The sequence below is a fragment of the Myripristis murdjan genome, chromosome 12 (assembly GCF_902150065.1).
Source record: "Myripristis murdjan chromosome 12, fMyrMur1.1, whole genome shotgun sequence".
Lineage (NCBI taxonomy): Eukaryota > Metazoa > Chordata > Actinopteri > Holocentriformes > Holocentridae > Myripristis > Myripristis murdjan.
Window position 1 is genome coordinate 29,494,467 of NC_043991.1, and position 16,782 is coordinate 29,511,248.

At 42.1% G+C, this 16,782-nt stretch overlaps 1 protein-coding gene across 1 annotated transcript; it reads right to left on the reverse strand.

The window, feature by feature from the left end:
• Positions 1-784: 784 nt before the first annotated feature.
• On the reverse strand, positions 785-6,753 carry LOC115368617 (semaphorin-4E-like). The gene is made up of 15 exons (XM_030064813.1): positions 6,747-6,753; positions 5,503-5,613; positions 5,140-5,285; positions 4,548-4,610; positions 4,342-4,437; positions 4,154-4,253; positions 3,830-3,940; positions 3,548-3,690; positions 3,251-3,426; positions 2,736-2,868; positions 2,369-2,591; positions 2,147-2,265; positions 1,594-1,760; positions 1,462-1,511; positions 785-1,326 (listed from the first exon to the last, which is right to left on the reverse strand). The coding sequence occupies exons 1-15, from the start codon at positions 6,751-6,753 to the stop codon at positions 785-787; spliced, it is 2,187 nt and encodes a 728-aa protein (XP_029920673.1).
• Positions 6,754-16,782: the final 10,029 nt, after the last annotated feature.

Here is a 16,782-nt window from a genome sequence, read left to right on the forward strand (position 1 = left end):
CTATCTATCTATCTATCTACCTACCTATCTATCTATCACAAACAAATAAAGGATGGACAAAGAAATAGAAAACGTAGCGTTCCTGCCCGGCACCACCAGCCTTAGACCCTCAGAGCATGCAAGGAAAAACTCCCAAGGAAGACTTGTTTGTCATGGAAGAAACCTTGGATGGGCCAAGTCAGAGAGGGATCCCCCACCAGGACGGCTGGGCACACACTACACTAGTGGACAGTGAAAAGACAGAAGGAGAGCGAGAGAAAGAGCAAGAGGATGTCCTCATTTCCGATGGCTGGTGGTCCTGGTCTTGATGATACATTTTCTCCCCCGTGGCAAGGCACTGGTTTCTCAACCTCATGAAGATAGCCTGGAAAGAGACAAAACCAAACAAAGACGCAGACAAACAGACAGACAGAGACACAACACAGACATGGAAAAACACAAAGAGAAAGACGGGGTCTCGATGATGCACTTCTCCTGGCCGCAGTCGTTCCTCGTCTGGTCCCAGATCTTCACAAAGAGAAAAAGAACATTTGACTGACTCAGTGTGGTCATGATGGAGGGCTGGCACTGGCAGCTCCTGCAGTCAGCCAGTCATGGCTGAGCAAAGAGAGACAAAAAGAGAGAGACAGACGCAGACAGACAGACAAAGAGAGAAAGAGCAAGAGAAAGACAGATGCAGACACACAGAAAGAGACAGACCAAAGGAGACAGAAAAACAGAGAGAAATACAACAGAGACAGAGACAGGAAAACAAGGCAGAAACACGTACCTGTGGCATGTGTGATTACTCTGGAATCTCAATGACCACATCGTTGTTGCTGCAGTCGGATGCGTCCTCCATTTCTGCAACCAGCTCCTCCTCTTCTGCTTGGCTACACTCTGTGTTAACGCCCATGTCCACTATGCAGTGACGGCTGTTACTGATGTTGTAATGCAGAGCCGCAGCTTTCCTCTGTCGGTGAAACGTGACGCAGGCAGTGAACGTGACCAACACGAGGAGAGTGAGGAACATGGCGGTAACCAAAGGCCCAAGCAGGTAGATCAAGTCCTGGTCCTTCTTCACCCGCAGGAGATACTGGAACACCATCTTGTAATGCGGTTTGCCTTTGACTGTCTCCATGGTGTGACAGGAGTAGAGGCCAGCGTCCGCTTTGGTGGGCTTCTCGATGAGCAGACCCTGCTTGAGTACAGTGTGGCGGGGGCCGGGGGAGATGATGCGGCCATGGTACCACCAGGACACAGGCAGGTTGCTGTCCACAGAACAGGGGAGGAGCTGGGAGATACCGACGGTGAGGGGGATGTCGAATGGCCTGGTGTTGAGCATGACTGCAGAAACACACAAACACACAGAGTCAGTGCGTGTCAAGGTCCACTTCAAGAATATGCCCCTGTTGTTTTTCGTCTGGAGTTCACAGGTATATTTTTAGCTGAAAAATGTATGGAAGTGAATATTCAACTTACTGTCAGATTTTGGGCACATGCTCACATCTCCATCAGCAATATCCTGAATCCTGGGAGAAGAGGACACGGTTAAAAGGACACATTACGGAAGGAGTTGTTGGAAACACAAGAGGGCTCAGAGCTTATACTTACACGGATCCAGACTGCAAGCCAGCAACAGACGTGCACCGCTGTTGGACCATGTCCCAACCACAGTACGGGTCTCGGGCCAGGACACAGTCCGAACAGAACTTGTAGCGGCTGCAGTCCCTGGTGTTCAGCTGTATGATCAGGTCATTGAATCCGGTGTACAGCTGGCCCTGTAGAAACACAACACACATGTGGATTGATAAATTGTCCGCATTGTGCCCACATGCTGTCCACACACGTCTTGCTTGCATTTGGTCTATCCAAATTCAAGCAAGATCTGATCTCAGAGCGTACAGATCTGATCTCAGAGCGTACAGACTTCATAGTTACTGTGTCCTGGCATGATTGAATGATACAAGTCACACTGAAAAGAAAAGTGTAAGCAACGCCTTAGTAGACGGGCTTCTTCTTCTGCTTTTATACACAAAAAAGTTCATCAGCACAAAGCCCCTTGAAGCAAGTGCAGAAGAGTGCAACAAGCCATCCTGCCACAGTCAGTTTGCATCCTCTATGAATCAGTCAGTGCAGAGTGTTTGTGTGCTGTGATCAGCCTTACAGTGGAGGAGGACAGCTGGAGAAAGTCGATGGGGTGGGGAGCCTGAAACAGCTGCAGCTCTTCCAACACCCGGCCATCCTCTCCATTCAGCTTCACAGCTTTCTGCAGCCAGCCGGAGTCTGAGGGAGAAAGGGACCGAGAGTGAGTTTTTCAAAAAAAGCCAAAAGTGAAACTCCTTAACTCTCTTTCAGTGTCAATGTTGTACACATGCTAGTGGCATACCTGTGCCTATGAGCATAACTGGATGCTCTTCTCCGTTCAGCGCTGTTACCCGGTCGACAACAATCTTGGTAAATCTTGTGTCGCTTTGAACCAAAAGAGGCCCTCCGGTCAGTGGTCGGACAACTGTCGCCATCAGATGGTTTTCCTTGACGAACTGGAGGGTCTCCTTTGGGAGGTCCAGAGAGCTTTGGAAGCCTCTGGCCCTCATGGCATCGTTAATGCACTGGAACAACAAGACACAGGCAGATTAGGACCCAGCAGAAAACAGCATTGGTACTGGCCAGTGGTCACATGGAAACGTTAACATAAGATAAAGCCCAAAACCAGCTGCTTGTATAGTTGTTTTTTTTTCATTCTGTACACTTACAGCTCCTGGACGGGGGTATGGCAGCTCCTCTTCGAGTGGTGATGAACCATATTCACTCCAAAAAGGGCCGTTGAACGCTCTGATGATGTCTGACACCTTGTACGCGCACACGGCAGACTGGCTGCATGAATCCCTGTCATGGATTCAGAACAAAGCTCTCATTATACCTTGCTCTATGATACATTTACAGCTGTTTGGATTTCTAGGCTACATCTTGTGTTACTGTGCTAAGTAACTATGCTCATCCACATGTACAAAGAGGCACTCTAATAGTAATAAGCAATAAAGTGATGGCTAGGGCTAAAGGCCTCTTGACTGTAATCCTAGGTAACTGTACTTCTAAAATGTTCAGTTCATAAAGACTGGGACGGTCAAAGGAGCCTTTGCCAGAGATTCTTCATCTGTGAACATCATCGTCTCCCTCTTCCATTAAAATGAACTCGGCTATAGTCAAACCCTGCTGCTCCTGACTGCCACAGCGCCACAGTGAGACGAGACGAAGGAAGACAACTCACGACTGAGAGGTGAAGGTGGCATAAAAGACGCTGTTCCTCCAGTCATGTTGGTCTTTCAGGAGGTAAACGTCCTGGACCAGGCTAGGAAGCATCCCTTGGCCCATGGGACAATCCAGTCGCGCCTTTAGAAATGACGTCCATCTCGACATGAGGGCTTTTCGCCCCCCGATGTCACCCTAGGACGACACACACACAGTTAGTTCCATCAGCTGGATTTACACTGGCAGCTGAAGCAGGTTTAACTCCACTCCCAGATTACATTGGTTAATTTGCTGTATCAAATGACTTTGTTGTTACCTTGCAAACACGTGCAACCCTTGACACCAGAGTGCGATCTCTCTCCAAAGCCTTCTCAGTGAAGAAGAGGAAAATGCTGTCGTCTTCACCCTCCTCACTATTTGCTCCGGTTTCGACAAGGCTCATGGATGCAAAGGTGGGATCTGGAATCACAACAGCACACAGAAAACTCAACATTTAGCACCGAGGTCTGGCAACGCCTGAAATCTGACTCAAGACAAACTGAGGCGTGTTGAAATATGAATACAAGGTTTACATGCTGAGAGACAGTGAAGAGCTTACCATTCAGCCAGGATCCTGACGAATCTGTTTTAAGTGTTTTCGGTCCACTTTTCTGGAACACTGGCTGTGTGCCCCAGAAGTCGGTGTATGTGGCCGAGTACAGCGTGTCTTCTGTGTGGTCAAAAAGGAGTTAAAAATCATCACTACAGTCAGAATCACAGTCCATCTCCTATATTTCTCAAACTGAACAGGGCTGTCAGACCAGGGGCCACAGATACTCAAAAGCTGCAGATTTTTCTCTGAACCAGAGACTACACCAGCTCATTTCACTGTTTACGTCTTCCACTCTGAATTCGCAGAGAGAAACAGCACTATTGTACTTACCAACCAAAAGGGAGGTGTGGCGCTGGTTGGGGTCAAGGGGGACTTTGCCCGTTCCAAAATCTCGGCGGTTCTCCATGACCAGGTGGCTGTTGTTAAATGACTGATGGAGGAGAAGTTGGTGTTTAATTTTCACTCTGCTCAATCTACCAATCCTCCAATTTCATGCCAAGTCAGTGTGTTGTACTCACCATGTAGTCACACGAGGGGCTGAACGCATTGGTTCCACACACGTACAGATTGCCATCATCAGTTCTGTGCATGGATTTGATGTAGTTGTCGCACTCCTTTTGGAATAAATCATGGAATCAGTGAAAATTGGATCAAACTTCAGAAGTGGTGTTTTCTGACAAAGGTGCACTCATCACTGACGATTCATCAGTCATTCACTTCTTACCTTGATGTCCCCATGTTCCATCAGGCAGTTTTGTCTGGCTGATGGACTCACAAGCCACTGGGTCTGGAAAAAACAAGAAATCAAGATGTTCAAAAAACCCCACATTTTGTAAAATCTCTCAACTGTCTGGAATTCAATTACATGAGGGGACTATGACCTCAAAATGCTGAATCAGCCCCACAGTTTATGTCCTTTATGTCCTTAGGTCTTTATTGTTAAGTGGGTGGATGCTGAGATAGTTGGGACTGTAGGTATACGTATACCCCCACAAATGTGTTTGTCTACACTCAGGTGGTGTGTGTAGGTGTAAATTTATTGTAACACTGACCAGGGAAACTTAACATAGACCAGATCTGATTTTTATATGTGCATGTTCAATAGTATAACTTCAATGGCTCAATGTAAGACGAAATATTGTAATATATACTTTATTATTTCTTCAGTCCCACAACTGTACACTGTGAAATTATTATCTGCTATGCCATGCATGTCTGCAGTTGCTCCTTGTATGCTCCTGTTTAACTGACAGTGTTTTATTGTAGAGAAAACTTCAGTAAAGTGTTAATCACAATAAAAAGAAGCAGGATCTTACCTTGCCGATCATTTCGCCGATGTCACTCATGTTTAGAGACAGCACCATCTCTCTGCCTCCAACAAGGAGTTGTCCAAGGTCTTCTCTCGCCAGCATGGAGCTCAGGTTTGTGAAACCAGCCCCGCTAAATTTTTTCATAGGTACATCTAAAACAGGAAAAAAAAACAGAATATGATGAGAAGTCATATCTCACCCTGCAGAGCCTTTTAATTAGACTTTTAATATTCCTGCATGTTGCATGGTCATCTGATATGTATAGTCTATTGTCTCCATGCAGAATGATCAGTATACAGACTGCTGCACATAAAGTAGTGATATGTGTGTGTGGACTTCAGTCCCTCCAAGGTGCTGAGGATTTCTTACTGTAGAATGGGACACTCCTCCTTGGCGGGTTCTTCCTCAAGGAGTTTTCTCCACTCACGATGAGGAGGAGCAAGATGAAGAATGTAAAGAGCTTCATCTTGTTGTTGTCACCTTAAGGTGGGAGAACACAACAAAACACAACAAGGTCAGTCAAAGACCGCACAAGTCCAGACTCTGCACACTCACATGGTCTGTTGGTGGCAGCATGGCTGTGTTTCTCTCTAAAGAGCAAAACAGCTCTACAGGAGGTGGGTGAACATTTGCAGCCGAGAGCATTTCATAGTTAACATCAAATAAAATATGCTGACTGTTAGAGATGACTTCCATGCCGTGCGTCTGCACTCAGGCCATGGAAGGGGGCAAGGGAGTCATTTTGTCTAGAGCGCCAACATAGGTAGAGCTGGCACTGTCTGCACTACACACTCACTCCCTGTTTCCAGATGAAAGTAATGTAGTAATGGGAATTCTGGCTCTTTTTAGAGAACTGGCTCTTTTGGCTCGGCTCACTAAAAAGAGCCTGCTCTTTCGGCTCCCAAGCGGCTCTTCAGATTTTTTTGTTGCTTAAATTAATTTATACCAACAATAATGTAAAATTATGCGCAAAATGAATTACTATTGTTAAAAAACATGTTATTTTTTTTTTTTTTAATTTATATATGTTTATTATATAAATATGCCTTTATTTATTCACTCTACATACTGCTACAAAAAATATATTATAAAATACATAAACAAACTTTTAACTATTTAAAGTTGAATTGAATTGCTGTAGACACTGCAGCAGCAGCAGTTGCAGTAGACACACTTCACTTTCATTAATATCAGATTCGATTGCTTGCGTTTTTTCTTCCCATTGCACTGATGGCTGGACAGTTGTCATGTGCCTGTGCAGGTTGTTTGTGGAGCCGGGTCGATAAGAGATTTTTTTTTCTTGCAGACTCTACACTCTGCCTTGCTATTGTCAATAAAATTGAAATGGGTCCAGATTTTACTCCTTTTCCTGCTGTCACTCATTTTCTTAAATAGGCTACACCTTTCCAGCGCGTTTGTGTTGTCTCTCCTTGTGGCCCCTTGCTCTCTTTCTCTCTCGTCTCCCTCCCTCCTGTGCGCCTGTTCGTGTGTGTGTGTGTGTGTGTGTGTGTGTGTGTGTGTGTGTGTGTGTGTGTGTGTGTGTGTGTGTGTGTGTGTGTGTGTGTGTGTAACTGCCGGTCCAGGGTGAAGCGCTCAGCGCAGATAGACGGTACCCCACATCTTGACCAATCATGTGCGGCTTTCGCAGAAAAAATAACCAATCGGCTCCCGAAAAAAAACGGCTCCTGATCAGGAGCCGTCACTATAATTCAGTACTCAATCCACAGTGGATTATGACTTCGATCTAGTTGCTTACCTGTAGTTAGATCTCTGTATTTCTATCAGAGGTTTCCTGAAGTTAGTCGTTCTGATGTTCTCTCCTTGAACGCTTGGTCCAAAATGAGCCAGTCTCCTAACTTCTGATCCTTTTACATCATTTCAGCAGAACTTTCGGCTCTGTTACGCGACCGTGACGTCGCTGCGTACGGCTTTGTTGCGTCACAGACACCACAGGCGCGCGCTGACACGAGCGTTCCACGACTGTCCACAATGTCCATAACGGTAAAGTTAGCAATCTAACCATAATAACCTAAATAAATGACATTCATGAGCACCAGAGCAGAGTGATCATCCTTTGGGAGTTGTGAACATGCATTCTCTGTCATTGAATGTGTGGCCCAAAATCCCTGTGGAACAAATGAAAGCTGTTTGCAAAAAGTGGCAAAAATTAACTGAATATGTCAAATAATCAATCAATATATCAACAAAAATCACTGTTTGTCTCTGCTTGCCAAATGTTTGGGAAAGATATGACGGTCAAATAGGCCTTGGCTGCATGATTCCAAATAGCTTGTGTGAGCTGGTGGGAAGATTTTATCAATCACTCCATTGTTAAAGGAGAAACCCATTCTAAAGCACAAGCTCCAGATAAACAGATAAATAAATGTGTCTGTGCCTTACCTGGGCCATGTTGTGTAATGGTGCATTCTCCCTCCTAAAAACTGGCATAGCAGACAAACAAAAAGCCTTAATAAACTCTGTTTATTTTAAACTACATGGTAGCACATAAAGCAGCTGCAACCAGCAAAGACCCATCTGGAGGTAACTTACATCTTTTTATATCTGATCAGAGAGGGAGCAGTCCAATTGAGTCAAATATGCATTCAGAGCTACAGGGCTTTGTGTTACTTTGCCCAGTGTTAGAGACCATTAGAGAGCTACGCAGCTTCAGCAACAAAATGACTTGACTTTGGTCTAACACGGAAAGAGATGGGTCAAAATGTCCGGAGTTATGCTTTGAAGTACCTGAAGCTTGTCTGAAGCTTGTCTGACTCTGACAGGTGAGACAGGATCATTTATGAGGAGGGAGGCCATGATATTGGTGGAAAACATTACTGTTGCTGCTGTAGACACATTTACTGTTTTTCATAACACATCTTTATTCGTGATATAAACATAGGCTACATGTTAAGGTTATAGTTTTGGTGTTGAAAAACTACCGTATGTATGGTTTTTAAACCTAAATTCACAATGTTTATCCTTACCCGGAAGAGGCGTACCAGAACTACAGTCTGCACGGAGTTGCAACACACAGAGGTGTCCTGCGCCATAGATTTTGTAGTTCTAATATGTTATGTCTATTATGTGATGTTGTGATCACTCATTTTTCAATCTTTATTATAGTTTTTGGGTGTGGGAAGAACGCCTGTTTGGTCAGATTTTATTTTTTTTTTTTCTTAAGATAGTGAAATCATGTTTTTTCCATGTTTTGACACTAGTCAGTGGCGCCCCCTATTGGTTTGCCATCAGGCATGATAGTAGAGGTCAAGAGCTTTCCAAAAATGTTGACCCCATGTCTGTGCCATTTTTTGTTGCTGCACTGTAAGCCTTAAATTAAAACCATAGAAATCGATTAAAACAGGTTACATGCGAGGAGCACGCAATGCGTTATTAGGAGGTCATGCTCATTTCACGGATTTCTGTGAGAGCAGGTTAACCCCACGCCTCCCTCCCCAGATTTACACGGTGACAGTCAGTGAGGAAGGGACTTCCGAGCGGACGCTACATCAGCGACAGTGGTAGCAGCGTCCATAGCAACAGCCATAGCAACGATAGAAACCTGAAAGAATCTTCGTAATAACTAACAAAGTAAAAATTATATACACTAACTGAACGAAGATTTTGGAAATAAAATGCACATTTCCCGCTAGAAATGTTATCAAAACGCATTTGAATGCATAAGCTCTCTTAAAATATTGCATTTTCCACTGAGAATAAAAGGAATGTCCGCCATTTTTCTTAAGGCTCTCGCTTCGGGGCTCGCGCAGGCGCGCTGATCGCTCGTGCTGCTGGAAATTCGTAGGAATATGCACGGAAATTTGTGCATTATTTTTCGTAGGAATTCCTACGAACCGTTTCATGAGAATACGTTGACTTAAAATACTGGATTCTTCAGGCTCCCACATGCACCGTTGCTTTTTAGAACAGTCCTCTCCATACCAGAGGAGAGGTGTCCTAACAGTTTATATCTCCAGCCTTATATCCTTTCATACAGCATTAGATCTACTGATCAGACGTCAGGTGCACTCAGAGCTCGGTCAAACTGCTTTCTTCTTTTATGCACATTGAGCATGGAATGAGCTGCAACATATCATCACCTTAGAGCCACTCCCCTCTTTCAATATTTGTAAAGGTCTTTTACAAACCGCTGGGAAGGAAACATGTTACTGTTTTACATCATTTCCTTGACTTGAGCTGGACTGTTTGGACATTGCTGGTACCACCTGCATGCCGCCCTTCCTTCACTATTTTCCTTGTGTTGTTTGTTTTGTATTATTTTGTGATCTATTGTGAAATTGTTTTTTATGTCTTCAATATCTCTGATTTGATGCTTTCAGTTCATCAGCAGCTAAAAATCAATGATAAGTCCAAAAATCATAAAGCCTCAAAGCAGGAGCTGAAAGGCCTGGACAAAGAGCTCTCAGCTCTGGGGAACAAAAGGCCAAAAGCCCCAGGGAGCTGAAAAGTCTGTGACACCTGGAATGGAACAACTTTATAGTTTCAGATAGGCGCTGGTTGAAAGCAGACACTTTGGTGGGCTTTGGAAGGAACAGCTATGTTTACTAATTCATTTCTTTGTGTGAAGGGAAATTTTCTTGCCTTCAACTGAAAAAATATGTTAGACTATATCTGGTATCTAAGGGAAATATTTGAAGGCTGCACACTTCTAATCAGATGTTCACTCATTACTATTGTCAGTATTAGTACATCATACAATTCTATATAATCAAAAACTTAGGAATTGCATAATATCAGACAATACAAGTAAAAATAAATTAAAACAATATAACCTTGAATGAAACTTTAATTCTATAAACCATAGACAATAAGAAGTTGACAATGAAACATATTCAATTTGTACATGATTCAAGCAATTACATCAGAGCTAGATAATGCACTCAGTGGTTAAATATTACACTAACTCTATTAAAGCATACAGATGGTCTTGAAAGTTGTTCAGTCAGTAGATGGCGCAGTGGCTCCATCATAAAAAGAGGTAATCAGCGGCATCACCAGTTTCTCGTTGAAATGTTGAGATGAAAACCTAAAATAACAATTCTGTTTTCCTCACTATATGAAGGAATTAAACAAACATAAATAAAAGAATAATTTGTTAAATATTACACGCGCACACACACACAATAACAGCAGGCCCACACAGGAGGAGGACAGAGTGAAGGTGCACAGGACCAACAATCTCTACACTTTTATTGGCCCCGGGTCCAGTGGACCCCAACATCCTGCATGTAATATAAATGTGCAGGGGGGGTGTACAGTGTGTGGTCATTGAAAATGGGTTCTGATCTATGTCCTTTACAGAAAATGAGCCAAAGCCAATTAGACTGAGGTTGAAAAAAAATAATTAATCATATCATTTTTCTTTTGGTAAAATATGAAAACGGACACCAATAAAAAATAAATGAAATCATGAAATAATGCTTAATGTCTGATGGACACGTAGAAATATGACACAGATCAAATTGCAAATGGTCGGCTTCAGCATTATGGAGTTACTGACCTTTATCTTGTGTGCCAGTTTACATATCCACATCTGAAAGGGACAGAGAGGGTGAGGCTCTCAGAAGTCCTACAGGATTTTTAGGTTTTTTAACAGAATCCTATAGGATATCTGCAATTCCTATAAGACTTTCTGTTGTCTCTATAAGAAATGTATATGGTTCCTTTTGGATTTTCATTGTCCTGTTGGAAATTTTGAAGTATTCTATTGGAACCTATTGATATTTCAAAAAGTCAAATAAAATCTTCTCTTTTTCACGGGAATCATATAGGATTTATAAAATTCCAATAAGACTTTCTGTCATCTCTGTCTGGTTCCTTATGGACTATCATAATCCTATTGGAAATTTTAAAATGCTCAATGAAAACAACCTTTTGGACAATGTCACCGGGCTTCACAGCACACACACACACACACACACACACACACATCGCACACACACTACACACACACACACACACCATATATATATATATATATATATATATATAGATAGATATAGATATAGATATAGATAGATAGATATATAGATATATATAGATAGACAGATAGATAGATAGATAGATATACACACACACACACACGTGTGGTGTGTGTGTGTGTGTGTGTGTTATAATACGTTTTTATTTATTTTATTTTTATTATTTTATTTTTATTTATTTTTTATTTTATTTATTTCATTTTTCTCTGTGAGTGTCTGTTTCATGTTCTGGAAAAAAAATCTCCAGTTATGTTATTTTATATTTTATGTTATTTTAATTTCATTATACAACCTGTTGTATAATGACTAAACCACTTTCTTGTATCCTTGTATATTTATATATTTTATATTATGTTATTTAATATTGTTATATAAAAGGTAGTAATAGTAGCCTACTGGGTGTTGCGCTACATGCACATATAGATAAATTAAATCATATCAAATCAAACACATGTCTGATACACTATCAGAGAACCACCAAACACAGACAGAGACAGACCGGAAATGCCTTATATGGTGATGTCAAATCCAAGGTCCCAGGATTCAAATGCAACGGTTACAGTTACCTGCTGACAGTAAAGTGCTAAGGTGAGTTAATTTTTACAGGCTCACAATTTTTTCTTTTTTCTTTGTGCCCTTCTTTGTTTAGATACTGTCATTAAATGTATTTACAAGTAACATAAGGTCGCCTTATGGTTGGTTTATGGTTGAACAGTTTCCCCCGCTTGTCAAATATGTTTACTGTATCAAATATTCAAACGCTAACGTTAGCTTAGCTAATATATAATAATAAGTCGACGCTTATGTTACTTTCAGGCTACGTAGTAATGACAACAGTAAACCCTGTTAATTTATATGACTCGTTTTATTTCTTAATTTTTCCTTCTTTCCTTATCTATCTTTAGTCAGAGCTAGCTTGTAAAGTGGAGATTTAACTTCGAATGTTAACAGTTTGGCAGTTAAAACAGGCAACAGTAAGTTCTGCTCTACACGAGCATTAGTACACAGGTGTATGGGTGTTGTTATGATTGCTATCCATGTTATCCATTAATTCAAGACACTGAGCAAATTCCTTAACAATTATGTATAAAATGTTCTTTTTTTCTTTTAGATAATTAACAGTTTACCTACCCTTCCTGCCCAGATAATCATTCAATTTTTTTTGTTGTATTTCTATATACATACTGCATAGCTATATGCTGTACTAAGGCTGTGATGGTGTATGGTCAGTTTTGCACTGTAGCTACAAACTCCACTGTAAGTACTTTGTTAGAAGTTGATTCATTAAAGAGAAGGTGGTTTTGCCCTTGCATTGTTTTAAAAAGGATTTATAGTATTAAATGTACAGTAACTGTTAACAGTTTGAATAATTATGTAAACTTGTTTGATCTCAGGTATGTTCAATTTTTTAACATATGCTATATTTTTATATCATTTGAAGGTGAGGATTGGTCCCAACACGACAATTACTTCGGACCAATATGGGGGACTCAATAAAAGCCACCAGGGAGTGCTGCATAGCGGTCCTCGGCAGGCAGGTGCTGGCCAGTCACAGTCACACCGGACGCGATAACGCGAATTCGCGCGTCAAGTTTACATTAAAAGTCAATGCAAAGACGCGATGACGCGCGATTTCGGGTCGGGCGGCGCGTTTCGCGCGATACACGCGTCGCGTTGACGCTTCATCGCGTCGCGTTGACGCTTCATCGCGTCGCGTTGGACGCTTTATCGCGTCAAACGCCTCATCGCGCAAGTTGAAAAATTTCAACTTTTGACGCGACATCGCGTGATGCTTTGACGCGATAGCCAATCAGTGTTGATATTCTCCCTACGTCACCTATGTCAAGAACTGCCAAAGGAAATCGAAAAATGGAGGACAATATTATTGTTGCCGTGTGCGGGCTACCGGGCTGCCAGGCTGCCGTGTGCGGGCTACCGGGCTGCCGTGTGCGGGCTGCCGGGCTGCCCTGTGCCGGCTGCCGGGCTGCCGTGTGCCGGCTGCCGGGCTGCCGGGCTGCCGGGCTGCCGTGTGCCGGCTGCCGGGCTGCCCTGTGCCGGCTGCCGGGCTGCCGTGTGCGGGCTGCCGGGCTGCCCTGTGCCGGCTGCCGGGCTGCCGTGTGCCGGCTGCCGGGCTGCCCTGTGCCGGCTGCCGGGCTGCCCTGTGCCGGCTGCCGGGCTGCCGTGTGCCGGTAAATTTTGCAATATGTGTCCGTTGCTAATGCAGCTATTGGATGTAATTTACTATTAACCATGCTAGCGGTAACGTTAACCCGGCATATCTGTCTCGCTACGTGTGTGCGTCTTGTCAGTGGATGTGTGTCGCCACAGATGGAAAAGTCTGCGGGACACCTACATCAGGGAGAGGAAGGAGGGAGAGAGGAGGGCGGGTTCGCATCAACGCCTCCATCGCGCGATAGACGCGATTGAGGAAATTTTATGTTTCCATGGTCACGCGGCGCGTTTCGCGCGTGACGCGCGATTTCATCGCGTTCATCGCGTCCGGTGTGCTGGCAAAAGGGGGAAAGAGGCCAAGCCACAGCTGGATCCTGTAAAACTGTCTGACATAATTGGTAAGATAAAAGTCAATAGAAACCATTTAGTACATTGTCCTTAAGCTGAAATCCATACATTTCCACACATGGTTGGTCTTGATGAAATCTGATGTTTGTCTGTTGATGTGTTTCTTATTCTGCTTGAAAAAAGGTCTATGACTGACATGTCACTATAAAGCTGAGATAATATTTCATGAGGCTACCGCACAGCATATACTTGTAATGCTGTGCGGGTACATCATTAAGTATTGCTCTGTTTTACAAGTCATACACATAAAATGATAACAGAATGCAGGAAATATGGCTGCGTAATCTTTACATTTTAGGGGAGTCCTCAAAACCACCACCATCACTGCTGTTTTGCCTGTGAAAATCATTTATTTAATTTATTTTGGAACTGTAAAAATTGGCAGTTATGGTCTAAAGTAGGATGGTCATAATCACTACAAGTAGACCGATGTAGTGATTAGCATTGATAATGTCCTCTTTAGGGGCTAGACCTAACAAAATATAGAATATGCTAATTGCATGATTGTCAAGTGTTTACATAATTTTTGCCCCACTGTAAAGCGGGGTCTCCATGTAAGTCAGTCAGCAGTATGGTCCAGAGGGGCATATTTCCAAATCTACTTGGTGGATTGCCATGACTTTTATAGAGGCAGTATGGCTCAGAAGGTAGAGTGTGCCTTCTAGTAATGAGAAGGTTGCTGGTTCGATCCCTCCAGAGAGTGTATTAAAGTGTCCTTGGGCAAGATGTCGAACCTCTAACTGCTCCTGATGAGCAGATTGGAACTTTGTATGGCAGCCTCTGCCATCAGTTTGTGAATGTGAAGCATACATTAGAAACAATTTAATCCTTTGAAATCTGTGCAATAAAGTTTGAAAACGCTTGACTTAAGTGAAGCCACCTACTAGCCTTCCTACTAACACCACCAACAGATCAGATTGTTAATATCACACACTAGTAACAAGTTTTTGCATTAGCATGAAATTTGGCTACGTTGTTTATGTTCAGTACATGTTGATTCTTGTAAACTTTGGTAACACCACGACCTTCCCTCCAGTGCCACCAGCAGGCCAAAACATTTTAACAGTGGTAGTGGTGGTTGTAAGAGTTTGTTATTTTTTTTTTTCTTTTTTAAATGGATGGAACCTGCCAATTTGGGTGTCAATTTTGTATTTTTCTTTTTGTTTTTATCTTTAGAGTACATAAATGCCAAAACTGGCCTAACTAAATAGGAGATTAAAAAAATAATTGCCCAGAAGTGCGCCGATGAGGAGAAGCTGGCCAAGAGAAAATCTTCACTGTAACTTGACGGTATGTTTGAATTTGTTATGAGTGTGATATGGCTTCAGTTTTGAGTGATTTTGCTGTAGCCATTAATTAAGAATTTTTGGTTTGATATTGATGGTTTGTTTTGTTTGATAACAGTGTGATTGTGCTATATGATTGCTCAAATAAGTTGTAAAATAAGTATAGTTAAATTTGAATAAGATCGGAAATATATGCCACTGTTTCCATGGTCCCCTCACTTTAATTGACTGGGACTGTGCTTCAAACTGCCTAGCTCCCTTACAACTTGGAGGGGGTCAGACTTGGTTACCTGGCATATATTTTTCAGTAGATCATTGCTATGAAAAACAGACATGCTTCCTATTTGTAGTCCAATTTCTCTCTCTGTTCTGTCTTTTTCTCTGTTGTCTTTTTTTTGCCTTTTTTATTAGAATCAGGGTGGACTTGGAGTTAATTTTTCTGCTTTATTTTGACTGTGGGGATGGCAGCATTTTATTTTTGTAATGTATATGTTTTTGTATTGAAGTTAAGAAGGCAAAATTTCTGTCTTTCTAGTTATTTCCCTTTGACGTTGCATGCAAGGAATTCATTGGTGCAGCAGTAGTAGTATAACTTGTTAATGAGTGGTACTTTTTTCAGTGCAGTTACCATATACAATTAAAAGGCCTAGAAGATTTACACCCAGTCATATTGGACATTCTACTGGATAAAATCCGATTACAAAGCCAACCAGTCCTATTGGGAATTCTACTGGATAAAATCCAGTTAAAAGGCCTAAAAGATTTTCAACCAGTCCTATTGGAAATTCTACTGGATAAAATCCAATTAAAAGGCCTATAAGATTTTCAACTAGTCCTATTGGAAATTCTACTGGATAAAATCCAATTAAAAAGTCAGAGACGGTCATATTGCACATTCAGAACCTAATCCAATAGGATTCATGTCCAATTGGACTTAATCCTATAGGATTGGTTCCAAAATCAAATAGAATTTTTAACTGGATTTTTTTATTGGAATCCTATAGGACTTTTTGACTAGGGAATGGGACCTTCACCAGTGATGTGAACAAGGTCTTGGACTCCATGGCCGCCAAGGAATATTTCCTCTGGCTCATGAACTCCGAGGCCTCAGGGGAAAGGTAATTCCTCCACAACAAACAGCAAATCACACATCTTCCTGCTTGCCTAACGAACACATCAGCTGATTTGATGTGCGCCCATAAATGCCAAGTCTTGTTTGTATATTTTCATGTTGCTGCGTCACAATATGATTGTCTTTTTCTTTCTTTTACAGCAAGAAAAGGCAAGAGGAGCAGTGAGAGTTTCCTCATGGAATCCACGTGTGTGCTGCACAACTCAATGGAATAGAAAGCCATATTGCTTTGCATGTGGTAACGTCATCCATGTATAAAGCTGGAAATCTTTTTTTTACTACACTGTGTGATGCAAAGCTACAAATACTTCCCTAAATTAATGGTGCACCAGAGAAGTTCTGAAACTGAGACAATATTTTTTTTCTACAAATTATTTTCTATATTTTCAACACGAAACCAAGAACACAACACTTTTAAAAACTCAGCTGACACGCATTTAAATGGTAATGGACACCTTTATTTATACTTTAGGCTATGCATGAAACAGTTGGATAATGTTTTTAAAAACATCATGTGGAGGCTGGCCTGATGAAGACTTAGGTCGGCGAGGCTTCATGGAGATAGTTTCAGCCAAAGACATGCCATACCAGTCACTGCCATCCACATTCAAATGTCTACTTATTGTGACTGTTTGATATTAATAGCCCAGTA

Excerpts from the sequence above, each read along its gene's own strand:
- LOC115368617 (XM_030064813.1), bottom strand. Across the intron at positions 2,592-2,735 it reads CATACCCCCGTCCAGGAGCT|TGCATTAACGATGCCATGAG; the intron begins GTAAGTGTACAG and ends TTGTTGTTCCAG. Across the intron at positions 1,761-2,146 it reads TCCAGCTGTCCTCCTCCACT|GGCCAGCTGTACACCGGATT; the intron begins GTAAGGCTGATC and ends GTGTTTCTACAG.